This window comes from Pyrus communis, chromosome 3 (genome assembly GCF_963583255.1).
Source record: "Pyrus communis chromosome 3, drPyrComm1.1, whole genome shotgun sequence".
Lineage (NCBI taxonomy): Eukaryota > Viridiplantae > Streptophyta > Magnoliopsida > Rosales > Rosaceae > Pyrus > Pyrus communis.
In genome coordinates this window covers 4741616-4765765 of record NC_084805.1, presented here as the reverse complement: position 1 = coordinate 4765765, position 24150 = coordinate 4741616, and the positions used below count along the sequence as shown (strand labels likewise).

The following is a 24150-nucleotide window of genomic DNA, read 5'->3' as shown; positions in this document are numbered from 1 at the left end:
CAGGAAAAGCATTTCGTAGTGCGAAGGTCAATTACTGAATTCCTCCCAATAGACCAAAACAAGGTCTTCGAGGTACATTCCCACCAACAAGATCCATGATTCTGATAAAAGGCAAACAAGATTTAGAAGAACGAAAGATTATAGAAATAAGAAAGCATGCTCTGATACTAATCTGACACACCCCAATCCCGATGTCAGTGGGACATCAGGATGACCACATGTTGGCTGACACCCGAGGGTGATGCAAGCCATTTAATGAATGCGTATGCTGAGAACATGTGAAACATGGATGTAAATTTCGCGCGAACTATGCAATGTAATATTCCCACATAAACCTTATAAAACAATATAATAATATTCAACTGCCAACAATGATAATGATAGTGATAATTCATTACATGTTCAAAACATTCATCTAATTCAGAATACAAGCAGAAGATGTGGTTACAATGATGTCAAAGTAGAAAGGATGGCACAATGTCACTGCTAAGGAAATGCCTCGTAGCTCGGATTGTAAGCCTCGTTCCTATGTCTTGAGGAGGCACATAACAAACATAAGAGGACCAAGTTGATATATAAGTAGTACAAACATAGTTATTCAATAACATACTAAGCCCCAAAGTTTATGAAAACTAATAGCATAATATGTGATAGGTTTTCCACAAACCCTAGCATGCCATAAAACCTTTGTAAAACATATATCGTATATAGTGTGTTAAACAGTGGTATCAGTATCGCCTGAAAGCATATAGAACTTTTCATTTAGAACACTTTATTCGCTCGAAGGCCTTCATTCAGAACACTTCACATATCAATCGCCTATACGCTCCTGCAGCACCCACCCGAAGGCATATATAGTAACCACTAGATAAGCACAAAATCATTGAATATAATCTTTCCAACATAAGTACATATATCTCAAAAAATCTTCATAGTATATAGTCATCCATCATATATACTACCAAGAGTGTAAAACAATGTTCATAAATAGTATATAGTCATCCATCATATATATTACAAAGAACATAAATTAGATAAAGTATGGTATTCTAAAATATTCTCAGTGAAGCATGATAAACATGTAGTGTAAATCTAATTTACACATAAAACGTAACCATTAAATCATGCTTTTCATGTATGCATTTCTACTATTAAAACATGCATTTTAGAAGGGGTTCACTCACAAATACTTCGTCGTTGATAAACCGTGCAAAATAGGAAGGACGAAATTGCCGCTAATAGTTGCACCTTGGGCCGCACGTGGAGTACACGCGCCTCTGTTGACAGCAACGTCGATGACTTTTCTGGCCAACTTTCTGGCAACCCACAGAAGCGAGTGGCCGCCGAAGCCACCACCTTGCAGCAGCACGTGGGGGTACCCGAGGTTCCACCTTATGTTTTTCGACATCTTGAATCCACTTATGATGTACGTTTCCCAAAATTCAATCGTTATGATAGAGTTTTATTAATTGGACTCTTTATGTGCTTCGGCTAGGTTTCTAGGTTCACTGGGTTAGGCCGGATTGGGCTGAGGCAATTGGGCCTGGGCTCCATAACTGGGTTGGGTTCCATGGTCCAAAAGCTTGGGTTTAAGGAACCGGGCTGCAAGGTTAGGCCTAAGGCTCTAGTTAATACGGCCTAGAGGCCTGGTTTTGGGTGAAATGGGTTAAAGGGTTTTACGTTTGGGCTCAAAGGATTTGGGTCAAGGGTTTAATGAGTCCAAAGCCTAAGTTCTATATGGCCCAAGGGCATGGGTTACAAGGGGTTTTGGGTTTGGGTTCTAATGGGCTTTAGCCTTGAAAGCCTGGCCAAAGAGTTTAGGCCAAAGGACTTGGGTTACATGGGGTTTTGGGTTTGGGTCGTTTCAACCCGATTTCGATGGAAGGGAAGGCCAGAGCTTCCCCAGCTTCATTCAACATCGATTCTCAACCCTAAGGTGTGATTTAGCTATCAAGTTAAACCTTATGAGGAGAGGAAGAGATTCGTACCAATTTCATGATGAGTGGTGGTCGGAGTTTGCCGGATTTTGGCTCGAAAGCCACAGAGCTCATCGAAGGAATTTTGTTGGGTTCCTAGGCTTCACGAAGAAGGAAGGAAAGAGAGGCTTACATGGTGGGTGTGGAGGTGTCACTATCATCGCCATGTATTGATTTGGGGTGTGTGTGGGTGTGTGTGTAGATCGGGGTGAAGGAGAGAAAGTTTGTGCGAGAGAGATAGAGTGAGCTAAGAGGGAAAGAGCTCGGAGGAAGGAAGAGAGAATGAGAGAAAAGAGATAGGGAACTGCCACGTGGTAGCTAATGAGAGGGAGAGAGTTATGAGGAAATCCCAAAAAGAAACCGGATTGGGTAGTGGATAGGGGACAAAAGGGTAATTTCATAATTCTTGTTAAATGAAATTACAATTAGTTTAGGGTGGGGTTTCACAGAAAGATTTCAGTTTGTATATAGTTTGCTTACAATACGAGCATCTCTTATCTACTATTGTCTAGGTCAACCGTGGTCCATAAAGAATTACATGATTTGGTAACACTACCTGTAGGAAGTAATTGTGAAAAGTTTTGTGAGAAGTAAAAACTGTATCGGGATTTGCTGTGAAAGTTGCAGTAATTTTTTAGTAAATGATCATTGCATTTTTGTAAGGGAAATACTATTTGCTGTGAAAATAACAGCTCCATTTTACAATATTTAGAATTGTACTATACCATGTTAATTTTGAAAATCATACATCGGGATTTACAACTTATAATTACACGGTTTCATTCCTAATTATACCGAAGATTTTAGGGGCTCACTACATTAGCTAGCCAACTTTGCTAAGCCTTACTATATGAAGGTTATTACTTAGTAGAGATTGTATGGATACAAAGAACTAAATCAATAGTGGAGCATATAAAGTCATAGCCTAACAAATCTCTCCTTTTATGTTCGATCTATCATGGTTGAGGCATCACGCCTCGTTCCTGAGATACACCCAGAATTGACGAGTGATAGAAAGACATAGGAACAAATACATCAGAGTTCACTAGAACCCAAACATGAGATACCAGCAGAATAAAAAGTAATAATACGTTATAGTTCTCATTAGGAATATCCAAGGCCTTTGAAGAAACTTGGAATTTCTTAGCATGAACAGTGCCCGGCAACCAGAAACCCATAGTTTCAAATTTCTTATTCAGAAAATTAAGCAACAATGCAAAATTTCAGTTGACTTCCAAAAATGAGAGAAGGCTTTGACATTTTCTTCTGAGCCTTACCATAAAATATATAGATAAATGGATATAAGCCATAAACCATCCATTATCTGAAACGACTGATTGGCAATCATTGAGGCACCACGATGGTATCATGAGAGAGATTAGCTCAAGGTAAATCACTTGAACTTGTCTCCAAGTTATAACCACCGACGCCATCAGATCAGATTAAAATTTGCATAATTGAATCCCTTTGGAAGAATAGATACATAACTATAAAATCAGGGATATGCTGAAAACAGGCATTTTCTGGCAGGTTGCTAGTTCAACATACTATATATGCGGACCCAATACAAATTGATTTGTGGTTGAACTACTATATCATAGCAACAATTTTCCATACCCAAACTGATAAAATGATGGATGTGTCGGGAAAAAATCTCTGGTAGTTGGCGTGAGGGGCCGTGTGGGTATTCTCCAGGCAATTGAATGGCAAATAGATATTAGCATTTCAAAGTTCACATGGCTCTGTCTTCCAATTCTTCAGAAGCCTTGGTAGTGATTGAGGCTCCACATATTTTTTCCCTAAATGCGTCATTAATTTGAAGACAGAACCATGTATGTGATCCCTAATGAGCTCTTGTTCCCTTCTATACCCATCGAGTTGTCATTGTCTTTACCATATATTTTTTCTTTAGCCAAAAATATTAATCAACATGACTTTTCATCTATATATATGATATGAATTGGATCAAGACCACCAAATTAAATTCAAATTCTCAAGCATATAGCTTTCTTGTTTTTCTGTTGCTAGTTCCTTGAGATCTTCAAGTTTTTATTAACTCTATTGCTAGTCTTTCCTCCAAAAGATTTACTATAATGGGGTTCCGTCTGCCTGCTGTAATTCCTGCTAAGAAACTTTTTCAACGGTCTTTTTCAAATTCAAGTCAAGGAGCTTCATATAATTTAGCGGATGTCCCTAAAGGTTATTTTTCAGTTTATGTTGGTGAGAGTGAGAAGCACCGATTTGTGGTTCCCATATCTTTCCTCTGCCAGCCTGCATTTCAACACTTGCTAAGTAAAGCTGAAGAAGAATTTGGATTTGATCATCCAATGGGCGGTCTAACAATTCCCTGCAGACAAGATGCTTTCCTTGATCTTGTATCTCGCTTAAGTGCAGTTTGATAGAGTGGTGGATTGTGGAGAGCAATTACATGAACTGGGTGATTGTTACAATTTTTTAAATCAAACAATTTCCAGATTTTGTGCATTTTAATTGTTTTTTGATCAAGGAGGGAGAAATATTGTTCCCCTGGAATCAGATTATGTAAATGCCTAAATGGAGAAATGTTCATAGCTTATTAAATTACTATATAGAAAGCATCCCTTTAAATTAAATGACCAGGTGTGTTGCTGCTGCTTGGTGTTGTCTTCTGTTAATGACCAACAAAACATTTGTTGGTCGTGGATGAACCGTCTGGTTTAACCTTAAGGACTAATCTTTAATAAGATGGACATTGACTCAGGAGCTTCCAAACGGCTTCGGTCCCTAGTTCTTTTGGCTTAATCACCAATCATGTGATTCCACTGTCCATGAGAGATTTAACACAAGTGAGTACTGAATTAGCTAGCCAAACACCTATAGCTCCCATAAAGGGAAATCTTTTAATACGTACGGATTCCACTGTCAACACACAAAATCAAGTTAGGACATTTGTATGTACAGGTACCATTTATTTGAGTAATCAGATCAACTTTGGGAAGGTAAGAGTTGAAGTAAGAGTTGAAGTTCTTGACACGGGCAAAAATTAAGTAGCTAGGCTGATCTCTTGCAGTAAAGAACCTGCTCGAGACTATATCTTTACTTTGCTAATATCTGTATAGTTGAAACTTTTTGACCATGCTAGTCAGTAATATAATCATATCAAGATTTGGATATCTTAGAGCCTAGGATGGTTAAAAACTTTGGCGCATGTCTTTGGGGATTTGCCTGACTAGGTTTTTAATGTCAACCAAACGAAAATTTCTATGAGATAGAATGTATTAAAATGTTCGCATTGATATTTTTGTGAGAATTTAAGCATGGACTAGTGCTATTTAATTTGGGGCATATTCAATAAACACATTGGTATTTTCATGGTAATTTCAGCAGGGATTAGTGCTATTCTGGGTACATCCAATGCTTGTTATATTTAAAATTTTATCCATTCAATAGTCCATTCATAACATGTTTTTAAATCTGCCTATGATGTTTACTTGCATTACTTCGTCTGTCAATATTCCAGTAATTAGTCCCTTGTGTATAAATTTATCGTCTGTTCATAACTTGATTGAACAAGATAGCAAATAAAATGAAAGGTATATTATGAAACTGTAAAAACGTTGTATTGTAATGAAATATTCTAATCTCAGTTTTCCTTGCAGGACAACTATGTACATTCAGTTGACAATAACTATTCTAGAAAAATTGTGTCAGCGAGTTTATGTCCGCTAGGCTGGCCATTTTCCTCTCAGCTCATAAGCGGTTTGACGTTGATGTCCTCTTCCATCATGGTGATTCATTGGATGATCAATCAATTGAACCTCCTTCAAGTGAGCCAGAAAGCGATTAAAATTGCCAAGTGCTTTTACAGCTGTTGGTGTCAAAATCGTGTCGACGTATATGTAGCTAGCCTCTACTTATACACCAAAGCTGAGGTGAGACCAAGGAAGGTGTCTTCACTGCAGGGGATTGTGATACCACCCATTGGATGATCATATCCAAATTCATCTTCAGATAGGCTTAACAGATCTTGGAATGAAGGTTGGTTCAAGTAGGACACCGGAATAATAAACCGCTTCTTCTGGCTCTCCCCAACGTGGATGGCAAGATAGCCTTTTGGAACATCCAATGACTTTGAAGAAACTTGACTTTTCTTGGCATGTAAAATACCAGGCAATCGGAAACCCATGGTTTTAAAATTTCTCTGTAAAAAGGAACAATAAAGAGTTCAAATGAATTTCAGGACAGAAAGAGCTTTGATAAGATATGCTTGGGAGTAGAAGAGTTGTGTTGGTTTGCTTCTGAACCTTGGATGATGCATGCATATATAGCCAAAGCGGTATGCTGCAAGCCATCAGTTACCTGAAATGATTGGTGATGAAGCACTGGGATGGACCCAAGTGAGAGAGAGAGTTTTCTCATAGAAAATCACATGGGCTTGTCTACAAGTTAATTATCAATATTTCACGAGTCGTTTACGGAAAAAAATACGATTGGTGAAGGACCGTGGCGGAGCCAAGTGATAGTCATTTTCTCATGGAAAATCACATGGACTTGTCTTTCCAACTAATCAAGAAAAAAATGTGAGCAGAAATGAAGAATCACAATACCCTACAGCTACATCTTTTAATAACTGCACAAACTGAAAAAGTATTGAAACTAAAATAAAACACAATGTCCTACTCATGTTCGGAAGGTACGCCGGCAAGATCAGTCGTAATCCTAACAATCAACATAATGTTATAAGAAAGTTTGAGGGAGTGGTCTGCAGGAAATTGAATGGGATTGAAAAAAATAATAATTCTAAAGACAGTAGCATTTGCAAGTTCACATGCCGTTGTCTTCAAATTCATCAACTTTTCTCCGAGTGGTGATTATTGAGGGACCATGATGGTACCATGAGAGAGATTAGTTCAAGGAAAATCACATGAACTTGTCTCAAAGTTACAACCACCGATGCCATCAGATTAATGTTTGCATAATTGAATCATTTTGGAAGAATAGATACATGACTAGTATAAAATCAGAAACATGCAGAAAACAGGCATTTTCTTGCAGGTTGCTAGTTCAACATACTATATATGTGGACCCAATACAAATTGATTTGTTGTTGCAGTACCATATCATAGCAACAAATTTCCATATCCAAACTGAAACAATGGATGTGTCGGGGAAAAAAAAAAAAAAAAAAAAAAATCTCTAGTAGTTGGCGTGAAAGGCTGTGTGGGTGTTCTCCAGGCAATTGAGTGGCTATAGACATCAGCATTTAAAAGTTCACATGGCTCTGTCATCCAATTCATCACAAGCCTTGGTAGTGATGGAGGCTCCACATATTTTGCCTAAATGCTTGACTAATTTGAAGACAGAACCATGTGATCCCTGATGAGCTCTTATTCCCTTCTATACCCCATCCAGATTGTCATTATCTTTACCATGTATTTTTTTCTTTAGTAGAAGATATTACACAATACTTTTCATCTATATATACCATATGAATGGGATGATGACCACCAAATTAAATCTTCAAGTTCTCAAGTATAGAGCTTTCTTGTTTTGCACTTGCAAGTTCATTGAGATCCTCTTCAAGTTCTTATAAACTTTATTGCTAGTCTTTCCTCCAAAGATTTACAGCAATGGGGTTCCGGCTGCCTGCTATAATTCCTGCTAAGAAACTTTTTCGACGGTCTTTTTCAAATTCAAGTCAAGGAGCTTCATATAATTTAGCAGATGTCCCTAAAGGTTATTTTGCAGTTTATGTTGGTGAGAGTGAGAAGCACCGATTTGTGGTTCCCATATCATTCCTCTGCCAGCCTGCATTTCAACACTTGCTAAGTGAAGCTGAAGAAGAATTTGGATTTGATCATCCAATGGGCGGTCTAACAATTCCCTGCAGACAAGATGCTTTCCTTGATCTATTATCTCGCTTGAGTGCAGTATGATAGAGTAGCAGATTGTGGAAAGCAATTACACGAACTGTGTAATTTTTACAATTTTGGAAACCAAACAATTTCCAGATTTTGTACATTTTTTTCGATCGAGGAGGGAGACACATACTTTTCCCCTTGAATCAGATTCGTAAATGCCTAAATGGAGACTGTAGCAATATTCATAGCTTATTACATTACAATATAGAAAGCATCCCTTTAAATTATATGACCAGGTGTGTTGCTGCTGCTTGTTATCATCTTCCGATAATGACCAACAAAACATTTCTTGGTCGTGTGATGAAACGCCTGATTTAACCATAAGGAGTAATTTTGTTTTCTTTCATAAAAATGAAATGAAAAAAAGACGTAACCTACAATCTTGGATTTATTTCTTCAGATTCTCTTGTGATGAGTTTCCCATTAGGATCCTTTTTTACAGTTAAGAGAATGCTTATATGTTAAGAAGTAGTTCCCCCAACAGTTTTGGACAATAATCTAAGTTTTCTCTGCATGACTAGTATGTCATTCTGTAGATTAAATTGTGAATTTTTCATTCAAACAACTCCAATTTGAAAATTTCTGTATAAGAATAATTCTCCTCCATATATCCAATTGCGACTCCAACTTTTTATTGATACTTGATGTAGGAGATGTATAAGAGTCACCATACAAAATAAAAGAATGAGAGAAACGTTTGACCTTCAATAAGACTGATGCTAAATTAAGTGTGTGAGCACCATAAGTCCACATTTAGTGGTGTCAGCGGGGTGATGTTGATGCAGCGCTAATCTTTCAAGCAAACAAAGCCACCCTTTAATTAGACCTCTCAGAAGACCTGTAAGATAGCCAATTCTATAAGGGAGCACCGAATGTGTTGATTCAACATATCCCCGTTGGAGCATGAAATTATGCTTTCAACAACAAAGTACACTACTTTACCGTAGTCTCTAGCTTTTAAAAGCAAATGCTGCGTGACTCACTAGCTGCGGACATGGCTGTACCATTTCTGCTCAGGCCAATGTGATTGGAAAGATGAAATATGCCCCTAGACTTGGCTATAACTATGAAACTCCTAGGATCAAAATCTTCTTGGGGTTAGTTTGCTGCGGGGAAAACATTCATTGAACCATTTTCTGATTAATCAAGAGGTACATATATTGTAATTAGTACCTCCCCCTCCCCCTCCCATTTCATCATTTTGTGGTTAGCTTCCCCTATTCTTCTTGTTGGTTATATGTCATGGTTTATGGCGTACCACTTCTTCACAACCAAATTCCTTGTTCAAAACCGCAGTATTTAGTCAACAAACAATTCAGGGTTGCACATCAGCAGGGGGGTCGCACCAGGTTCATATTTAGCAGCACACTGCTCAAGCAGCGATTCAGGACTGCGCTGGAAACGATGAGCTTTTGTGGAAGCTTGTGTCCATTAGAACTAACAGTGAAATTTGGTGCTCATGCACTTAATGTTACTAAATAATTTTGAAAGGTTTAACTTATTTTACGTTTCTGAATGTTGTAGGAAATTCTCACTTTGATAATATAAATCAAGTAATTAACAAGGAGTCACAATTGATTCAAAAAGGGTGTGCTTAGTCGAGATTTCTAGTGGTATACACATTAGCATAACAATATCTATTAAAAGAGATTCTAATGGAAACTCAACCATGAAAATCTGAAGAAGAAACTTATTCAAGATTTTGCTACCTCTAGAACTAGAACAAAATATTTCAACTTGGAATGTTAAAACCTCGTGATTTTGGATTGTACAAGATCCATTCTTGCAAGGAAAAAATGAGATACCAAAATGGGGCAAAACATCCAAACTAACCTTATTTCTGGTAACAATTACGTATCTTTTTCTTTTTTTTTTGGCAGAAACATACTTCAATCATTCGACTTTAGTTGATGATATAGTGCAATAAAAACTTTACATCCGTCCTTTCATCAGACTGAGAAAGAAACAATTTAATGCTCACTAGCAGAAGACAACAACGCGTGGTATAGGGATGTTTTTCAATATTGTAAATTAAGAAGCTATGAAAATTGCTAGTCTCCATTTACACGAATTCGATTCCAAAGGAAAAATAATTCTCCTTTCTCAATCAAAAAAAATGTACAAGATGTGGAAAAATTGTCCGATGTACAAAATTGTAACAATCACACAGTAAATGTAATTGTTCTCCATTATCCAATCTCACAATGCACTCAAGCATGAAATGAGATCAAGGAAGGCATCTTGTCTGCAGGGAATTGTTAGACCGCCCATTGGGTGATCAAATCCATATTCTTCGTCAGCCTCACTTAGCAAGTCTTGAAATGCAGGATGGTTGAGGAATGATAGAGGAACAATGAACCGCTGCTTCTCACTCTTTCCAACATAAACTGGAAAATAACCTTTTGGGACATCTGATAACTTATATGAAGCTCCTTGACTTGAATTTGAAAAAGACTGCCGAAGAAGTTTCTTGGCAGGAACTACAGCTGGCAGACGGAACCCCATTATTGTAAATCTTGATAGGAAAGACTAGTAATCGAGTTTATAAAAACTTGAACAAGATCTCAAGGAACTTGGGAAACAAGGAAAATCAGACTTGAGATGTTGTAGACTTAATTTGGTGGTCATTAACCCACGCACTCATTTGGTATATATAGTTGAAAAGTCTTGGAGAGTAACCTAGAGAATATACGACAAAGACAATCCGGATGGGGCATAGAAGGGAACAAGAGCTCATGAGGGATCACATGGTTCTGTCTTCCTAACAAGCAATTTAGGCAAAATATGTGGATCGAGTTAAGTATTTATCCTTCCATCATTTATTTTAGGATAATACTAGGGGGACTAAATTTTTTAAACAAAATTTACAAACCAAATTATGTGGTTGTTGATGATTAGATTATTACTTAAGCGGTGACTAACTTGCTTATTTCCTATTGGTAACACATCATTTGTTTTGCAAATTTGGTTTAAAATTTTGATCTCCCTAGGATGGGCCCAATCAAGGAACATCAGTTATCTAAATGATTGGTCTTAAGCCATAGGGATGGACCCAATGAAGGAACATCAGCTCAAGTAAAATCACATGGACTGCAAAACAACTGAATGTTAAAATTCACACAAGTACAAATTTTCATATCCAGCATCTCAACAGCTAAAGCTTTAGCCCTAAACACAATGGAACATACTAACCCCTGAAAAATTTCATTATCTGGTAGATCAAAATCATCAAGATCAAAAGTCTCAGGCAAGGTGATGGAATGATACGGAGCAGTAGATTCTTCTGGAGGTAAATCAACTGCAGTGGAGCGAAAAGCTTGCTTTATCTTAAGCAAAGCCTCACTGCAATCATCAAACAGGTAATTCACCTTTCTAGAATATATCCTCACAACACCAAGCAGAAGATGGCTGGACAACCTGAGAGCAATTGGAACTTCAGGAAAAAGAATAGAATCTGTACACAAAGATAGACCATGAAAGTTAGACGAGTGGATAGATGAATTTGACATTAAAAAAAAAAAAAAAAAAAAAAAAAAGCAATACTAAAAATAGAAAAATAAATGAGATCGGAAAAGAAAATAATACTACATAAATCCCCAAATTATAACCCAAAAACAAAATTTGAGTTAAGAAAGTATTCAGAAATCTAAGAACAATATTTCATATTGAGAAAGCATGTGACCCTGACTAGAACTACCTTAAAAACTACAGAGTTTTCTCACAAGCTCCAACTACATTAAGTTTCGTAAGGTCATGGCTACAATCAATCTCCATATATGTACAACTCATCCTGTTATTACCAGGAAAAGCATTTCGTGGTGCGAAGGTCAATTACTGAATTCCTCCCAATAGACCAGAACAAGGTCTTCGAGGTACATTCCCACCAACAAGATCCATGATTCTGATAAAAGGCAAACAAGATTTAGAAGAACGAAAGATTATAGAAATAAGAAAGCATGCTCTGATACTAATCTAACACGCCCCAATCCCGATGTCAGTGGGACATCAGGATGACCACGTGCTGGCTGACACCCGAGGGTGATCCAAGTCATTTAATGAATGCGTATACTGAGAACATGTGAAACATGGATGTAAATTTCGCGCGAACTATGCAATGTAATATTCCCACATAAACCTTATAAAACAATATAATAATATTCAACTGCCAACAATGATAATGATAGTGATAATTCATTACATGTTCAAAGCATTCATCTAATTCAGAATACAAGCAGAAGGTGTGGTTACAATGATGTCAAAGTAGAAAGGATGGCACAATGTCACTGCTAGGGAAATGCCTCGTAGCTCGGATTGTAAGCCTCGTTCCTATGTCTTGAGGAGGCACATAACAAACATAAGAGGTCCAAGTTGATATATAAGTAGTACAAACATAGTTATTCAATGACGTACTAACCCCCAAAGTTTATGAAAACTAATAGCATAATATGTGATAGGTTTTCCAAAAACCCTAGCATGCCATAAAACCTTTGTAAAACATATATCGTATATAGTGTGTTAAACAGTGGTATCAGTATCGCCTGACGGCATATAGAACTTTTCATTTAGAACACTTTATTCGCTCGAAGGCCTTCATTCAGAACACTTCACATATCAATCGCCTATACGCTCCTACAGCACCCACCCGAAGGCATATATAGTAACCACTAGATAAGCACAAAATCATTGAATATAATCTTTCCAACATAAGTTATCTCAAAAAATCTTCATAGTATATAGTCATCCATCATATATACTACCAAGAGTGTAAAAAAATGTTCATAAATAGTATATAGTCATCCATCATATATATTACAAAGAACATAAATTAGATAAAGTATGGTATTCCAAAATATTCTCAGTGAAGCATGATAAACATGTAGTGTAAATCTAATTTACTCATAAAACATTTCATAAAACGTAACCATTAAATCATGTTTTTCATGTATGCATTTCTACTATTAAAACACGCATTTTAGAAGGGGTCCACTCACAAATACTTCGTCGTTGATAAACCGTGCGAAATAGGAAGGACAAAATTGCTGCTAATAGTTGCACCTTGGGCCGCACGTGGAGTACACGCGCCTCTGTCGACAGCAGCGTCGATGACTTTTCTGGCCAACTTTCTAGCAACCCACAGAAGCGAGTGGCCGCCTAAGCCACCACCTTGCAGCAGCGCGTGGGGGTACCCGAGGTTCCCTCTTATGTTTTTCGACATCTTGAATCCATTTATGATGTACATTTCCCAAAATTCAATCGTTATGATAGAGTTTTATTAATTGGACTATTTATGTGCTTCGGCTAGGTTCCTGGGTTCTCTGGGTTAGGCCAGATTGGGCTGAGGCAATTGGGCCTGGGCTCCATAACTGGGTTGGGTTCCATGGTCCAAAGGCCTGGGTTTAAGGAATCGGGCTGCAAGGTTAGGCCTAAGGCTCTAGTTAACACGGCCTAGAGGCCTGGTTTTGGGTGAAATGGGTTAAAAGGCTTTAGGTTTGGGCTCAAAGGATTTGGGTCGAGGGTTTAATGAGTCCAAAGCCTAAGTTCTATATGGCCCAAGGGCTTGGGTTACAAGGGGTTTTGGGTTTGGGTTCTAATGGGCTTTAGCCTTGAAAGCCTGGCCAAAGAGTTTGGGCCAAAGGACTTGGGTTACATGGGGTTTTGGGTTTGGGTCGTTTCAACCCAATTTCGATGGAAGGAAAGGCCAGAGCTTCCCCAGCTTCATTCAACATCGATTACAAACCCTAGGGTGTGATTTAGCTATCAAGTTAAACCTTATGAGGAGAGGAAGAGATTCGTACCAATTTCACGATGAGTGGTGGTCGGAGTTTGCCGGATTTTGGCTCGAAAGCCACAGAGCTCATCGAAGGAATTTTGTTGGGTTCCTAGGCTTCACGAAGAAGGAAGGAGAGAGAGGCTTACATGGTGGGTGTGGAGGTGTCACTATCATCGCCATGTATTGATTTGGGGTGTGTGTGGGTGTGTGTGTAGATCGGGGTGAGGGAGAGAAAGTTTGTGCAAGAGAGATAGAGTGAGCTAAGAGGGAAAAAGCTCGGAGGAAGGAAGAGAGAATGAGAGAAAATAGATGGGGAACTGCCACGTGGCAGCTAATGAAAGGGACAGAGTTATGAGGAAATCCCAAAAAGAAATCGGATTGGGTAGTGGATAGGGGACAAAAGGGTAATTTCATAATTCTTGTTAAATGAAATTACAATTAGTTTAGGGTGGGGTTTCACAGAAAGATTTCAGTTTGTATATAGTTTGCTTACAATACGAGCATCTCTTATCTACTATTGTCTAGGTCAACCGTGGTCCATAAAGAATTTACATGATTTGGTAACACTACCTGTAGGAAGTAATTGTGAAAAGTTTTGTGAGAAGTAAAAACTGTATCTTTGAATGATGTATGTAAAAGTTGCAGTAATTTTTTAGTAAATGATCACTGCATTTTTGTAAGGGAAATACTATTTGCTGTGAAAATAACAGCTCCATTTTACAACATTTAGAATTGTACTATACCATGTTAATGTTGAAAATCTTACATCGGGATTTACAACTTATAATTACACGGTTTCATTCCTAATTATACCGAAGAGTTTAGGAGCTCACTACATTAGCTGGCCAACTTTGCTAAGCCTTACTATATGAAGGTTATTACTTAGTAGAGATTGTATGGATACAAAGAACTAAATAAATAACGGAGCATATAAAGTCATAGCCTAACAAATCTCTCCTTTTATGTTCGATCTATCATGGTTAAGGTATCACGCCTCGTTCCTGAGATACACCCAGAATTGACGAGTGATAGAAAGACGTAGGAACAAATGCATAAGAGTTCACTAGAACCCAAACATGAGATATATAAGATAACCAGCAGAATAAAAAGTAATAATACGTTATAGTTCTCATTAGGAATATCCAAGGCCTTTGAAGAAACTTGGAATTTCTTAGCATGAACAGTGCCCGGCAACCAGAAACCCATAGTTTAAAATTTCTTATTCAGAAAATTAAGCAACAATGCAAAATTTCAGTTGACTTCCAAAAATGAGAGAAGGCTTTGACATTTTCTTCTGAGCCTTACCATAAAATATATAGATAAATGGATATAAGCCATAAACCATCCATTATCTGAAACGACTGATTGGCAATCATTGAGGCACCACGATGGTATCATGAGAGAGATTAGCTCAAGGTAAATCACTTGAACTTGTCTCCAAGTTATAACCACCGACGCCATCAGATCAGATTAAAATTTGCATAATTGAATCCTTTTGGAAGAATAGATACATAACTATAAAATCAGGGACATGCTGAAAACAGGCATTTTCTGGCAGGTTGCTAGTTCAACATACTATATATGCGGACCCAATACAAATTGATTTGTGGTTGAACTACTATATCATAGCAACAAGTTTCCATACCCAAACTGATATAATGATGGATGTGTCGGGAAAAAATCTCTGGTAGTTGGCGTGAGGGGCCGTGTGGGTATTCTCCAGGCAATTGAATGGCAATAGATATTAGCATTTCAAAGTTCACATGGCTCTGTCTTCCAATTCTTCAGAAGCCTTGGTAGTGATTGAGGCTCCACATATTTTTTCCCTAAATGCGTGATTAATTTGAAGACAGAACCATGCATGTGATCCCTAATGAGCTCTTGTTCCCTTCTATACCCATCGAGTTGTCATTGTCTTTACCATATATTTTTTCTTTAGCCAAAAATATTAATCAACATGACTTTTCATCTTTATATACGATATGAATTGGATCAAGACCACCAAATTAAATTCAAATTCTCAAGCATATAGCTTTCTTGTTTTTCTGTTGCTAGTTCCTCGAGATCTTCAAGTTTTTATTAACTCTATTGCTAGTCTTTCCTCCAAAAGATTTACTATAATGGGGTTCCGTCTGCCTGCTGTAATTCCTGCTAAGAAACTTTTTCGACGGTCTTTTTCAAATTCAAGTCAAGGAGCTTCATATAATTTAGCGGATGTCCCTAAAGGTTATTTTTCAGTTTATGTTGGTGAGAGTGAGAAGCACCGATTTGTGCTTCCCATATCTTTCCTCTGCCAGCCTGCATTTCAACACTTGCTAAGTAAAGCTGAAGAAGAATTTGGATTTGATCATCCAATGGGCGGTCTAACAATTCCCTGCAGACAAGATGCTTTCCTTGATCTTGTATCTCGCTTAAGTGCAGTTTGATAGAGTGGTGGATTGTGGAGAGCAATTACATGAACTGTGTGATTGTTACAATTTTGTAAATCAAACAATTTCCAGATTTTGTACATTTTATTTTTTTTTTATCGAGGAGGGAGAAATATTGTTCCCCTGGAATCAGATTATGTAAATGCCTAAATGGAGAAATGTTCATAGCTTATTACATTACAATATAGAAAGCATCCCTTTAAATTAAATGACCAGGTGTGTTGCTGCTGCTTGGTGTTGTCTTCTGTTAATGACCAACAAAACATTTGTTGGTCGTGGATGAACCGTCTGGTTTAACCTTAAGGACTAATTTTGTTCTGTTATAAAAAAGAGAAGTAAAAAAACGTGAACTGTACAATTTTGGATTAATTTCTTCAGATTCTTTCGTGATCGAGTTTCCCATTAGGATCCTTTTTTATTTTATTTTTTATTTTTATATATATATTTATGAGAATACTAATATGTTAAGTAGTAGTCCCCTCAACAGTTTGGACAATAACCTTAGTTTTCTCTGCATGACTAGTATGTCATTTGGTAGAGTAAAATGCGAATTTTTCATTCAAACAACTCCACTGTGAAATTTTCGGTATGAGTTATATTGTTCTCCATATATCCAATTATGACTCCAACTTTTTATTAATACTTGATGTAGATGTATATGAGTCATCATACAAAACAGAAGAATGAAAGAAATGTTGAACCTTCAATAAGCCTGTCTGTGATCTAATTAGCTAGGGGATTATCTTAAAGGTGGGATATATTGTCAGTCAGTTTTAGTTACTTCTATACAACTGCTGAGAGTGGACACGGTGCTTCTTTAATAAGATGGACATTGACTCAGGAGCTTCCAAACGGCTTCGGTCCCTAGTTCTTTTGGCTTAATCACCAATCATGTGATTCCACTGTCCATGAGAGATTTAACACAAGTGAGTACTGAATTAGCTAGCCAAAGACCTATAGCTCCCATAAAGGGAAATCTTTTAATACGTACGGATTCCACTGTCAACACACAAATTAAGTAGCTAGGCTGATCTCTTGCAGTAAAGAACCTGCTTGAGACTATATCTTTACTTTGCTAATATCTGTATAGTTGAAACTTTTTGACCATGCTAGTAAGTAATATAATCATATCAAGATTTGGATATCTTAGAGCCTAGGATGGTTAAAAACTTTGGCGCATGTCTTTGGGGATTTGCCTGAATAGGCTTTTAATGTCAACCAAACGAAAATTTCTATGAGATAGAATGTATTAAAATGTTCGCATTGATATTTTTGTGAGAATTTAAGCATGGACTAGTGCTATTTAATTTGGGGCATATTCAATAAACACATTGGTATTTTCATGGTAATTTCAGCAGGGATTAGTGCTATTCTGGGTACATCCAATGCTTGTTATAATTAAAATTTTATCCATACAATCTGCCTATGATGTTTACTTGCATTACTTCGTCTGTCAATATTCCAGTAATTAGTCCCTTGTGTATAAATTTATCGTCTGTTCATAACTTGATTGAACAAGATAGCAAATAAAATGAAAGGTATATTATGAAACTGTAAAAACGTTGTATTGTAATGAAATATTCTAATCTCAGTTTTCCTTGCAGGACAACTATGTACATTCAGTTGACAATAACTATTCTAGAAAAATTGTGTCAGCGAGTTTATGTCCGCTAGGCTGGCCATTTTCCTCTCAGCTCATAAGCGGTTTGACGTTGATGTCCTCTTCCATCATGGTGATTCATTGGATGATCAATCAATTGAACCTCCTTCAAGTGAGCCAGAAAGCGATTAAAATTGCCAAGTGCTTTTACAGCTGTTGGTGTCAAAATTGTGTCGACGTATATGTAGCTAGCCTCTACTTATACACCAAAGCTGAGGTGAGACCAAGGAAGGTGTCTTCACTGCAGGGGATTGTGATACCACCCATTGGATGATCATATCCAAATTCATCTTCAGATAGGCTTAACAGATCTTGGAATGAAGGTTGGTTCAAGTAGGACACCGGAATAATAAACCGCTTCTTCTGGCTCTCCCCAACGTAGATGGCAAGATAGCCTTTTGGAACATCCAATGACTTTGAAGAAACTTGACTTTTCTTGGCATGTAAAATACCAGGCAATCGGAAACCCATGGTTTTAAAATTTCTCTGTAAAAAGGAACAATAAAGAGTTCAAATGAATTTCAGGACAGAAAGAGCTTTGATAAGATATGCTTGGGAGTAGAAGAGTTGTGTTGGTTTGCTTCTGAACCTTGGATGATGTATGCATATATAGCCAAAGCGGTATGCTGCAAGCCATCAGTTACCTGAAATGATTGGTGATGAAGCACTGGGATGGACCCAAGTGAGAGAGAGAGTTTTCTCATAGAAAATCACATGGGCTTGTCTACAAGTTAATTATCAATATTTCACGAGTCGTTTACGGAAAAAAATACGATTGGTAAAGGACCGTGGCGGAGCCAAGTGATAGTCATTTTCTCATGGAAATTCACATGGACTTGTCTTTCCAACTAATCAAGAAAAAAATATGAGCAGACATGAAGAATCACAATACCCTACAGCTACATCTCTTAATAACTGCACAAACTGAAAGTATTGAAACTAAAATAAAACACAATGTCCTACTCATGTTCGGAAGGTACGCCGGCAAGATCAGTCGTAATCCTAACAATCAACATAATGTTATAAGAAAGTTTGAGGGAGTGGTCTGCCGGAAATTGAATGGGATTGAAAAAAATAATAATTCTAAAGACAGTAGCATTTGCAAGTTCACATGCCTTTGTCTTCAAATTCATCAACTTTTCTCCGAGTGGTGATTATTGAGGGACCATGATGGTACCATGAGAGAGATTAGTTCATGGAAAATCACATGAACTTGTCTCAAAGTTACAACCACCGATGCCATCAGATTAATGTTTGCATAATTGAACCATTTTGGAAGAATAGATACATGACTAGTATAAAATCAGAAACATGCAGAAAACAGGCATTTTCTTGCAGGTTGCTAGTTCAACATACTATATAAGTGGACCCAATACAAATTGATTTGTTGTTGCAGTACTATATCATAGCAACAAATTTCCATATCCAAACTGAAAAAATGGATGTGTCGGGAAAAAAAAAAAAAAAAAAAATCTCTAGTAGTTGGCGTGAAAGGCTGTGTGGGTGTTCTCCAGGCAATTGAGTGGCTATAGACATCAGCATTTAAAAGTTCACATGGCTCTGTCATCCAATTCATCACAAGCCTTGGTAGTGATGGAGGCTCCACATATTTTGCCTAAATGCTTGATTAATTTGAAGACAGAACCATGTGATCCCTGATGAGCTCTTATTCCCTTCTATACCCCATCCAGATTGTCATTATCTTTACCATGTATTTTTTTCTTTAGTAGAAGATATTACACAATACTTTTCATCTATATATACCATATGAATGGGATGATGACCACCAAATTAAATCTTCAAGTTCTCAAGTATAGAGCTTTCTTGTTTTGCACTTGCAAGTTCATTGAGATCCTCTTCAAGTTCTTATAAACTTTATTGCTAGTCTTTCCTCCAAAGATTTACAGCAATGGGGTTCCGGCTGCCTGCTATAATTCCTGCTAAGAAACTTTTTCGACGGTCTTTTTCAAATTCAAGTCAAGGAGCTTCATATAATTTAGCAGATGTCCCTAAAGGTTATTTTGCAGTTTATGTTGGTGAGGGTGAGAAGCACCGATTTGTGGTTCCCATATCATTCCTCTGCCAGCCTGCATTTCAACACTTGCTAAGTGAAGCTGAAGAAGAATTTGGATTTGATCATCCAATGGGCAGTCTAACAATTCCCTGCAGACAAGATGCTTTCCTTGATCTATTATCTCGCTTGAGTGCAGTATGATAGAGTAGCAGATTGTGGAAAGCAATTGCACGAACTGTGTGATTGTTACAATTTTGGAAACCAAACAATTTCCAGATTTTGTACATTTTTTTTCGATCGAGGAGGGAGACACATTCTTTTCCCCTTGAATCAGATTCGTAAATGCCTAAATGGAGACTGTAGCAATATTCATAGCTTATTACATTACAATATAGAAAGCATCCCTTTAAATTATATGACCAGGTGTGTTGCTGCTGCTTGTTATCATCTTCCGATAATGACCAACAAAACATTTCTTGGTCGTGTGATGAAACGCCTGATTTAACCATAAGGAGTAATTTTGTTTTCTTTCATAAAAATGAGAATGAAAAAAAGACGTAACCTACAATCTTGGATTTATTTCTTCAGATTCTCTTGTGATGAGTTTCCCATTAGGATCCTTTTTTACAGTTAAGAGAATGCTTATATGTTAAGAAGTAGTTCCCCCAACAGTTTTCGACAATAATCTAAGTTTTCTCTGCATGACTTGTATGTCATTCTGTAGATTAGATTGTGACTTTTTCATTCAAACAACTCCAATATGAAAGTTTCTGTATAAGAATAATTCTCCTCCATATATCCAATTGCGACTCCAACTTTTTATTGATACTTGATGTAGGAGATGTATAAGAGTCACCATACAAAATAAAAGAATGAGAGAAACGTTTGACCTTCAATAAGACTGATGCTAAATTAAGTGTGTGAGCACCATAAGTCCACATTTAGTGGTGCCAGCGGGTGATGTTGATGCAGCGCTAATCTTTCAAGCAAACAAAGCCACCCTTTAATTAGACCTCTCACAAGACCTGTAAGATAGCCAATTCTATAAGGGAGCACCGAATGTGTTGATTCAACATATCCCCGTTGGAGCATGAAATTATGCTTTCAACAACAAAGTACACTACTTTACCGTAATCTCTAGCTTTTAAAAGCAAATGCTGCGTGACTCACTAGCTGCGGACATGGCTGTACCATTTCTGCTCAGGCCAATGTGATTGGAAAGATGAAATGTGCCCCTACACTTGGCTATAACTATGAAACTCCTAGGATCAAAATCTTCTTGGGGTTAGTTTGCTGCGGGGAAAACATTCACTGAACCATTTTCTGATTAATCAAGAGGTACATATATTGTAATTAGTACCTCCCCCTCCCCCTCCCATTTCATCATTTTGTGGTTAGCTTCCCCTAGTCTTCTTGTTGGTTATATGTCATGGTTTATGGCGTACCACTTCTTCACAACCAAATTCCTTGTTGAAAACCGCAGTATTTACTCAACAAACAATTCAGGGTTGCACATCAGCAGGGGGGTCTCACCAGGTTCATATTTAGCAGCACACTGCTCAAGCAGCGATTCAGGACTGCGCTGGAAACGATGAGCATTTGTGGAAGCTTGTGTCCATTAGAACTAACAGTGAAATTTGGTGCTCATGCACTTAATGTTACTAAATAATTTTGAAAGGTTTAACTTATTTTACGTTTCTGAATGTTGTAGGAAATTCTCAGTTTGATAATATAAATCAAGTAATTAACAAGGAGGAGTCACAATTGCTTCAAAAAGGGTGTGCTTGGTCGAGATTTCTAGTGGTATACACATTAGCATAACAATATCTATTAAAAGAGATTCTAATGGAAACTCAACCATGAAAATCTGAAGAAGAAACTTATTCAAGATTTTGCTACCTCTAGAACTAGAACAAAATATTTCAACTTGGAATGTTAAAACCTCGTAGATTTTGGATTGTACAAGATCCATTCTTGCAAGGAAAAAATCAGATACCAAAATGGGGCAAAACATCCAAACTAACCTTATTTCTGGTAACAATTACGTATCTTTTTCTTTTTTTTTGGCAGAAACATACTTCAATCATTCGACTTTAGTTGATGATATAGTGCAATAAAAACTTTACATCCGTCCTTTCATCAGACTGAGAAAGAAACAATTTAATGCTCACTAGCAGAAGACAACAACGCGTGGTATAGGGATGTTTTTCAATATTGTAAATTAAGAAGCTATGAAAATTGCTAGTCTCCATTTACACAAATTCGATTCCAAAGGAAAAATAATTCTCCTTTCTCAATCAAAAAAAATGTACAAGATGTGGAAAAATTGTCCGATGTACAAAATTGTAACAATCACACAGTAAATGTAATTGTTCTCCATTATCCAATCTCACAATGCACTCAAGCATGAAATGAGATCAAGGAAGGCATCTTGTCTGCAGGGAGTTGTTAGACCGCCCATTGGGTGATCAAATCCATATTCTTCTTCAGCCTCACTTAGCAAGTCTTGAAATGCAGGATGGTTGAGGAATGATAGAGGAACAATGAACCGCTGCTTCTCACTCTTTCCAACATAAACTGGAAAATAACCTTTTGGGACATCTGATAACTTATATGAAGCTCCTTGACTTGAATTTGAAAAAGACTGCCGAAGAAGTTTCTTGGCAGGAACTACAGCTGGCAGACGGAACCCCATTATTGTAAATCTTGATAGGAAAGACTAGTAATCGAGTTTATAAAAACTTGAACAAGATCTCAAGGAACTTGGGAAACAAGGAAAATCAGACTTGAGATGTTGTAGACTTAATTTGGTGGTCATTAACCCACGCACTCATTTGGTATATATAGTTGAAAAGTCTTGGAGAGTAACCTCTATTGAAGAGAATTTACGACAAAGACAATCCGGATGGGGCATAGAAGGGAACAAGAGCTCATGAGGGATCACATGGTTCTGTCTTCCTAACAAGCAATTTAGGCAAAATATGTGGATCGAGTTAAGTATTTATCCTTCCATCATTTATTTTAGGATAATACTAGGGGGACTAAATTTTTTAAACAAAATTTAAAAACCAAATTATGTGGTTGTTGATGATTAGATTATTACTTAAACGGTGATTAACTTGCTTATTTCCTATTGGTAACACATCATTTGTTTTGCAAATTTGGTTTAAAATTTTGATCTCCCTAGGATGGGCCCAATCAAGGAACATCAGTTATCTAAATGATTGGTCTTAAGCCATAAGGATGGACCCAATGAAGGAACATCAGCTCAAGTAAAATCACATGGACTGCAAAACAACTGAATGTTAAAATTCACACAAGTACAAATTTTCATATCCAGCATCTCAACAGCTAAAGCTTTAGCCCTAAACACAATGGAACATACTAACCCCTGAAAAATTTCATTATCTGGTAGCTCAAAATCATCAAGATCAAAAGTCTCAGGCAAGGTGATGGAATGATACGGAGCAGTAGATTCTTCTGGAGGTAAATCAACTGCAGTGGAGCGAAAAGCTTGCTTTATCTTAAGCAAAGCCTCACTGCAATCATCAAACAGGTAATTCACCTTTCTAGAATATATCCTCACAACACCAAGCAGAACATGGCTGGACAACCTGAGAGCAATTGGAACTTCAGGAAAAATAATAGAATCTGTACACAAAGATAGACCATGAAAGTTAGACGAGTGGATAGATGAATTTGACATTAAAATAAAAAAAAAAAAAAAAAAAAAGAATACTAAAAATAGAAAAATAAATGAGATCGGAAAAGAAAATAATACTACATAAATCCCCAAATTATAACCCAAAAACAAAATTTGAGTTAAGAAAGTATTCAGAAATCTAAGAACAATATTTCATATTGAGAAAGCATGTGACCCTGACTGGAACTACCTTAAAAACTACAGAGTTTTCTCACATGCTCCAACTACATTAAGTTTCGTAAGGTCATGGCTACGAGCAATCTCCATATATGTACAACTCATCCTGTTACTACCAGGAAAAGCATTTCGTAGTGCGAAGGTCAATTACTGAATTCCTCCCAATAGACCAGAACAAGGTCTTCGAGGTACATTCCCACCAACAAGATCCATGATTCTGATAAAAGGCAAACAAGATTTAGAAGAACGAAAGATTATAGAAATAAGAAAGCATGCTCTGATACTAATCTAACATGCCCCAATCCCGATGTCAGTGGGACATCAGGATGACCACGTGCTGGCTGACACCCGAGGGTGATCCAAGCCATTTAATGAATGCGTATACTGAGAACATGTGAAACATGGATGTAAATTTCGCGCGAACTATGCAATGTAATATTCCCACATAAACCTTATAAAACAATATAATAATATTCAACTGCCAACAATGATAATGATAGTGATAATTCATTACATGTTCA

General features: G+C 37.2%; 8 protein-coding genes across 8 annotated transcripts; 4 read left to right on the top strand and 4 right to left on the bottom strand.

Moving 5' to 3' along the window:
• The first annotated feature begins 3943 nt into the window (after window positions 1-3943).
• On the top strand, window positions 3944-4483 carry LOC137729793 (auxin-responsive protein SAUR21-like). Its single transcript, XM_068468814.1, has one exon. The coding sequence runs from the start codon at window positions 4070-4072 to the stop codon at window positions 4373-4375; it is 306 nt and encodes a 101-aa protein (XP_068324915.1). The 5' UTR covers window positions 3944-4069; the 3' UTR covers window positions 4376-4483.
• Window positions 4484-5532: 1049 nt separating this feature from the next.
• On the bottom strand, window positions 5533-6253 carry LOC137729662 (auxin-induced protein 15A-like). Its single transcript, XM_068468661.1, has one exon. The coding sequence runs from the start codon at window positions 6139-6141 to the stop codon at window positions 5866-5868; it is 276 nt and encodes a 91-aa protein (XP_068324762.1). The 5' UTR covers window positions 6142-6253; the 3' UTR covers window positions 5533-5865.
• Window positions 6254-7585: 1332 nt separating this feature from the next.
• LOC137728102 (auxin-responsive protein SAUR21-like) lies at window positions 7586-7891 on the top strand. The gene has a single exon (XM_068466987.1). The coding sequence runs from the start codon at window positions 7586-7588 to the stop codon at window positions 7889-7891; it is 306 nt and encodes a 101-aa protein (XP_068323088.1).
• Window positions 7892-10075: 2184 nt separating this feature from the next.
• On the bottom strand, window positions 10076-10381 carry LOC137728100 (auxin-induced protein 15A-like). The gene has a single exon (XM_068466986.1). The coding sequence runs from the start codon at window positions 10379-10381 to the stop codon at window positions 10076-10078; it is 306 nt and encodes a 101-aa protein (XP_068323087.1).
• Window positions 10382-15766: 5385 nt separating this feature from the next.
• LOC137728099 (auxin-responsive protein SAUR21-like) lies at window positions 15767-16072 on the top strand. Its single transcript, XM_068466985.1, has one exon. The coding sequence runs from the start codon at window positions 15767-15769 to the stop codon at window positions 16070-16072; it is 306 nt and encodes a 101-aa protein (XP_068323086.1).
• A 1523-nt stretch (window positions 16073-17595) lies between these two features.
• On the bottom strand, window positions 17596-18331 carry LOC137727932 (auxin-induced protein 15A-like). The gene has a single exon (XM_068466798.1). It carries the CDS (start codon window positions 18204-18206, stop codon window positions 17931-17933), a length of 276 nt encoding a protein of 91 aa, XP_068322899.1. The 5' UTR covers window positions 18207-18331; the 3' UTR covers window positions 17596-17930.
• Window positions 18332-19644: 1313 nt separating this feature from the next.
• On the top strand, window positions 19645-19950 carry LOC137728098 (auxin-responsive protein SAUR21-like). Its single transcript, XM_068466984.1, has one exon. The coding sequence runs from the start codon at window positions 19645-19647 to the stop codon at window positions 19948-19950; it is 306 nt and encodes a 101-aa protein (XP_068323085.1).
• Window positions 19951-22138: 2188 nt separating this feature from the next.
• On the bottom strand, window positions 22139-22444 carry LOC137728097 (auxin-induced protein 15A-like). The gene has a single exon (XM_068466983.1). It carries the CDS (start codon window positions 22442-22444, stop codon window positions 22139-22141), a length of 306 nt encoding a protein of 101 aa, XP_068323084.1.
• Between the last annotated feature and the right edge of the window lie 1706 nt (window positions 22445-24150).

Excerpts from the sequence above, each read along its gene's own strand:
- LOC137727932 (XM_068466798.1), bottom strand. The coding sequence starts at position 18,206 with ATGGGTTTCCGATTGCCTGGTATTTTACATGCCAAGAAAAGTCAAGTT.
- LOC137729662 (XM_068468661.1), bottom strand. The coding sequence starts at position 6,141 with ATGGGTTTCCGATTGCCTGGTATTTTACATGCCAAGAAAAGTCAAGTT.
- LOC137728102 (XM_068466987.1), top strand. The coding sequence starts at position 7,586 with ATGGGGTTCCGGCTGCCTGCTATAATTCCTGCTAAGAAACTTTTTCGA.
- LOC137728097 (XM_068466983.1), bottom strand. The coding sequence starts at position 22,444 with ATGGGGTTCCGTCTGCCAGCTGTAGTTCCTGCCAAGAAACTTCTTCGG.
- LOC137728100 (XM_068466986.1), bottom strand. The coding sequence starts at position 10,381 with ATGGGGTTCCGTCTGCCAGCTGTAGTTCCTGCCAAGAAACTTCTTCGG.
- LOC137729793 (XM_068468814.1), top strand. The coding sequence starts at position 4,070 with ATGGGGTTCCGTCTGCCTGCTGTAATTCCTGCTAAGAAACTTTTTCAA.
- LOC137728098 (XM_068466984.1), top strand. The coding sequence starts at position 19,645 with ATGGGGTTCCGGCTGCCTGCTATAATTCCTGCTAAGAAACTTTTTCGA.
- LOC137728099 (XM_068466985.1), top strand. The coding sequence starts at position 15,767 with ATGGGGTTCCGTCTGCCTGCTGTAATTCCTGCTAAGAAACTTTTTCGA.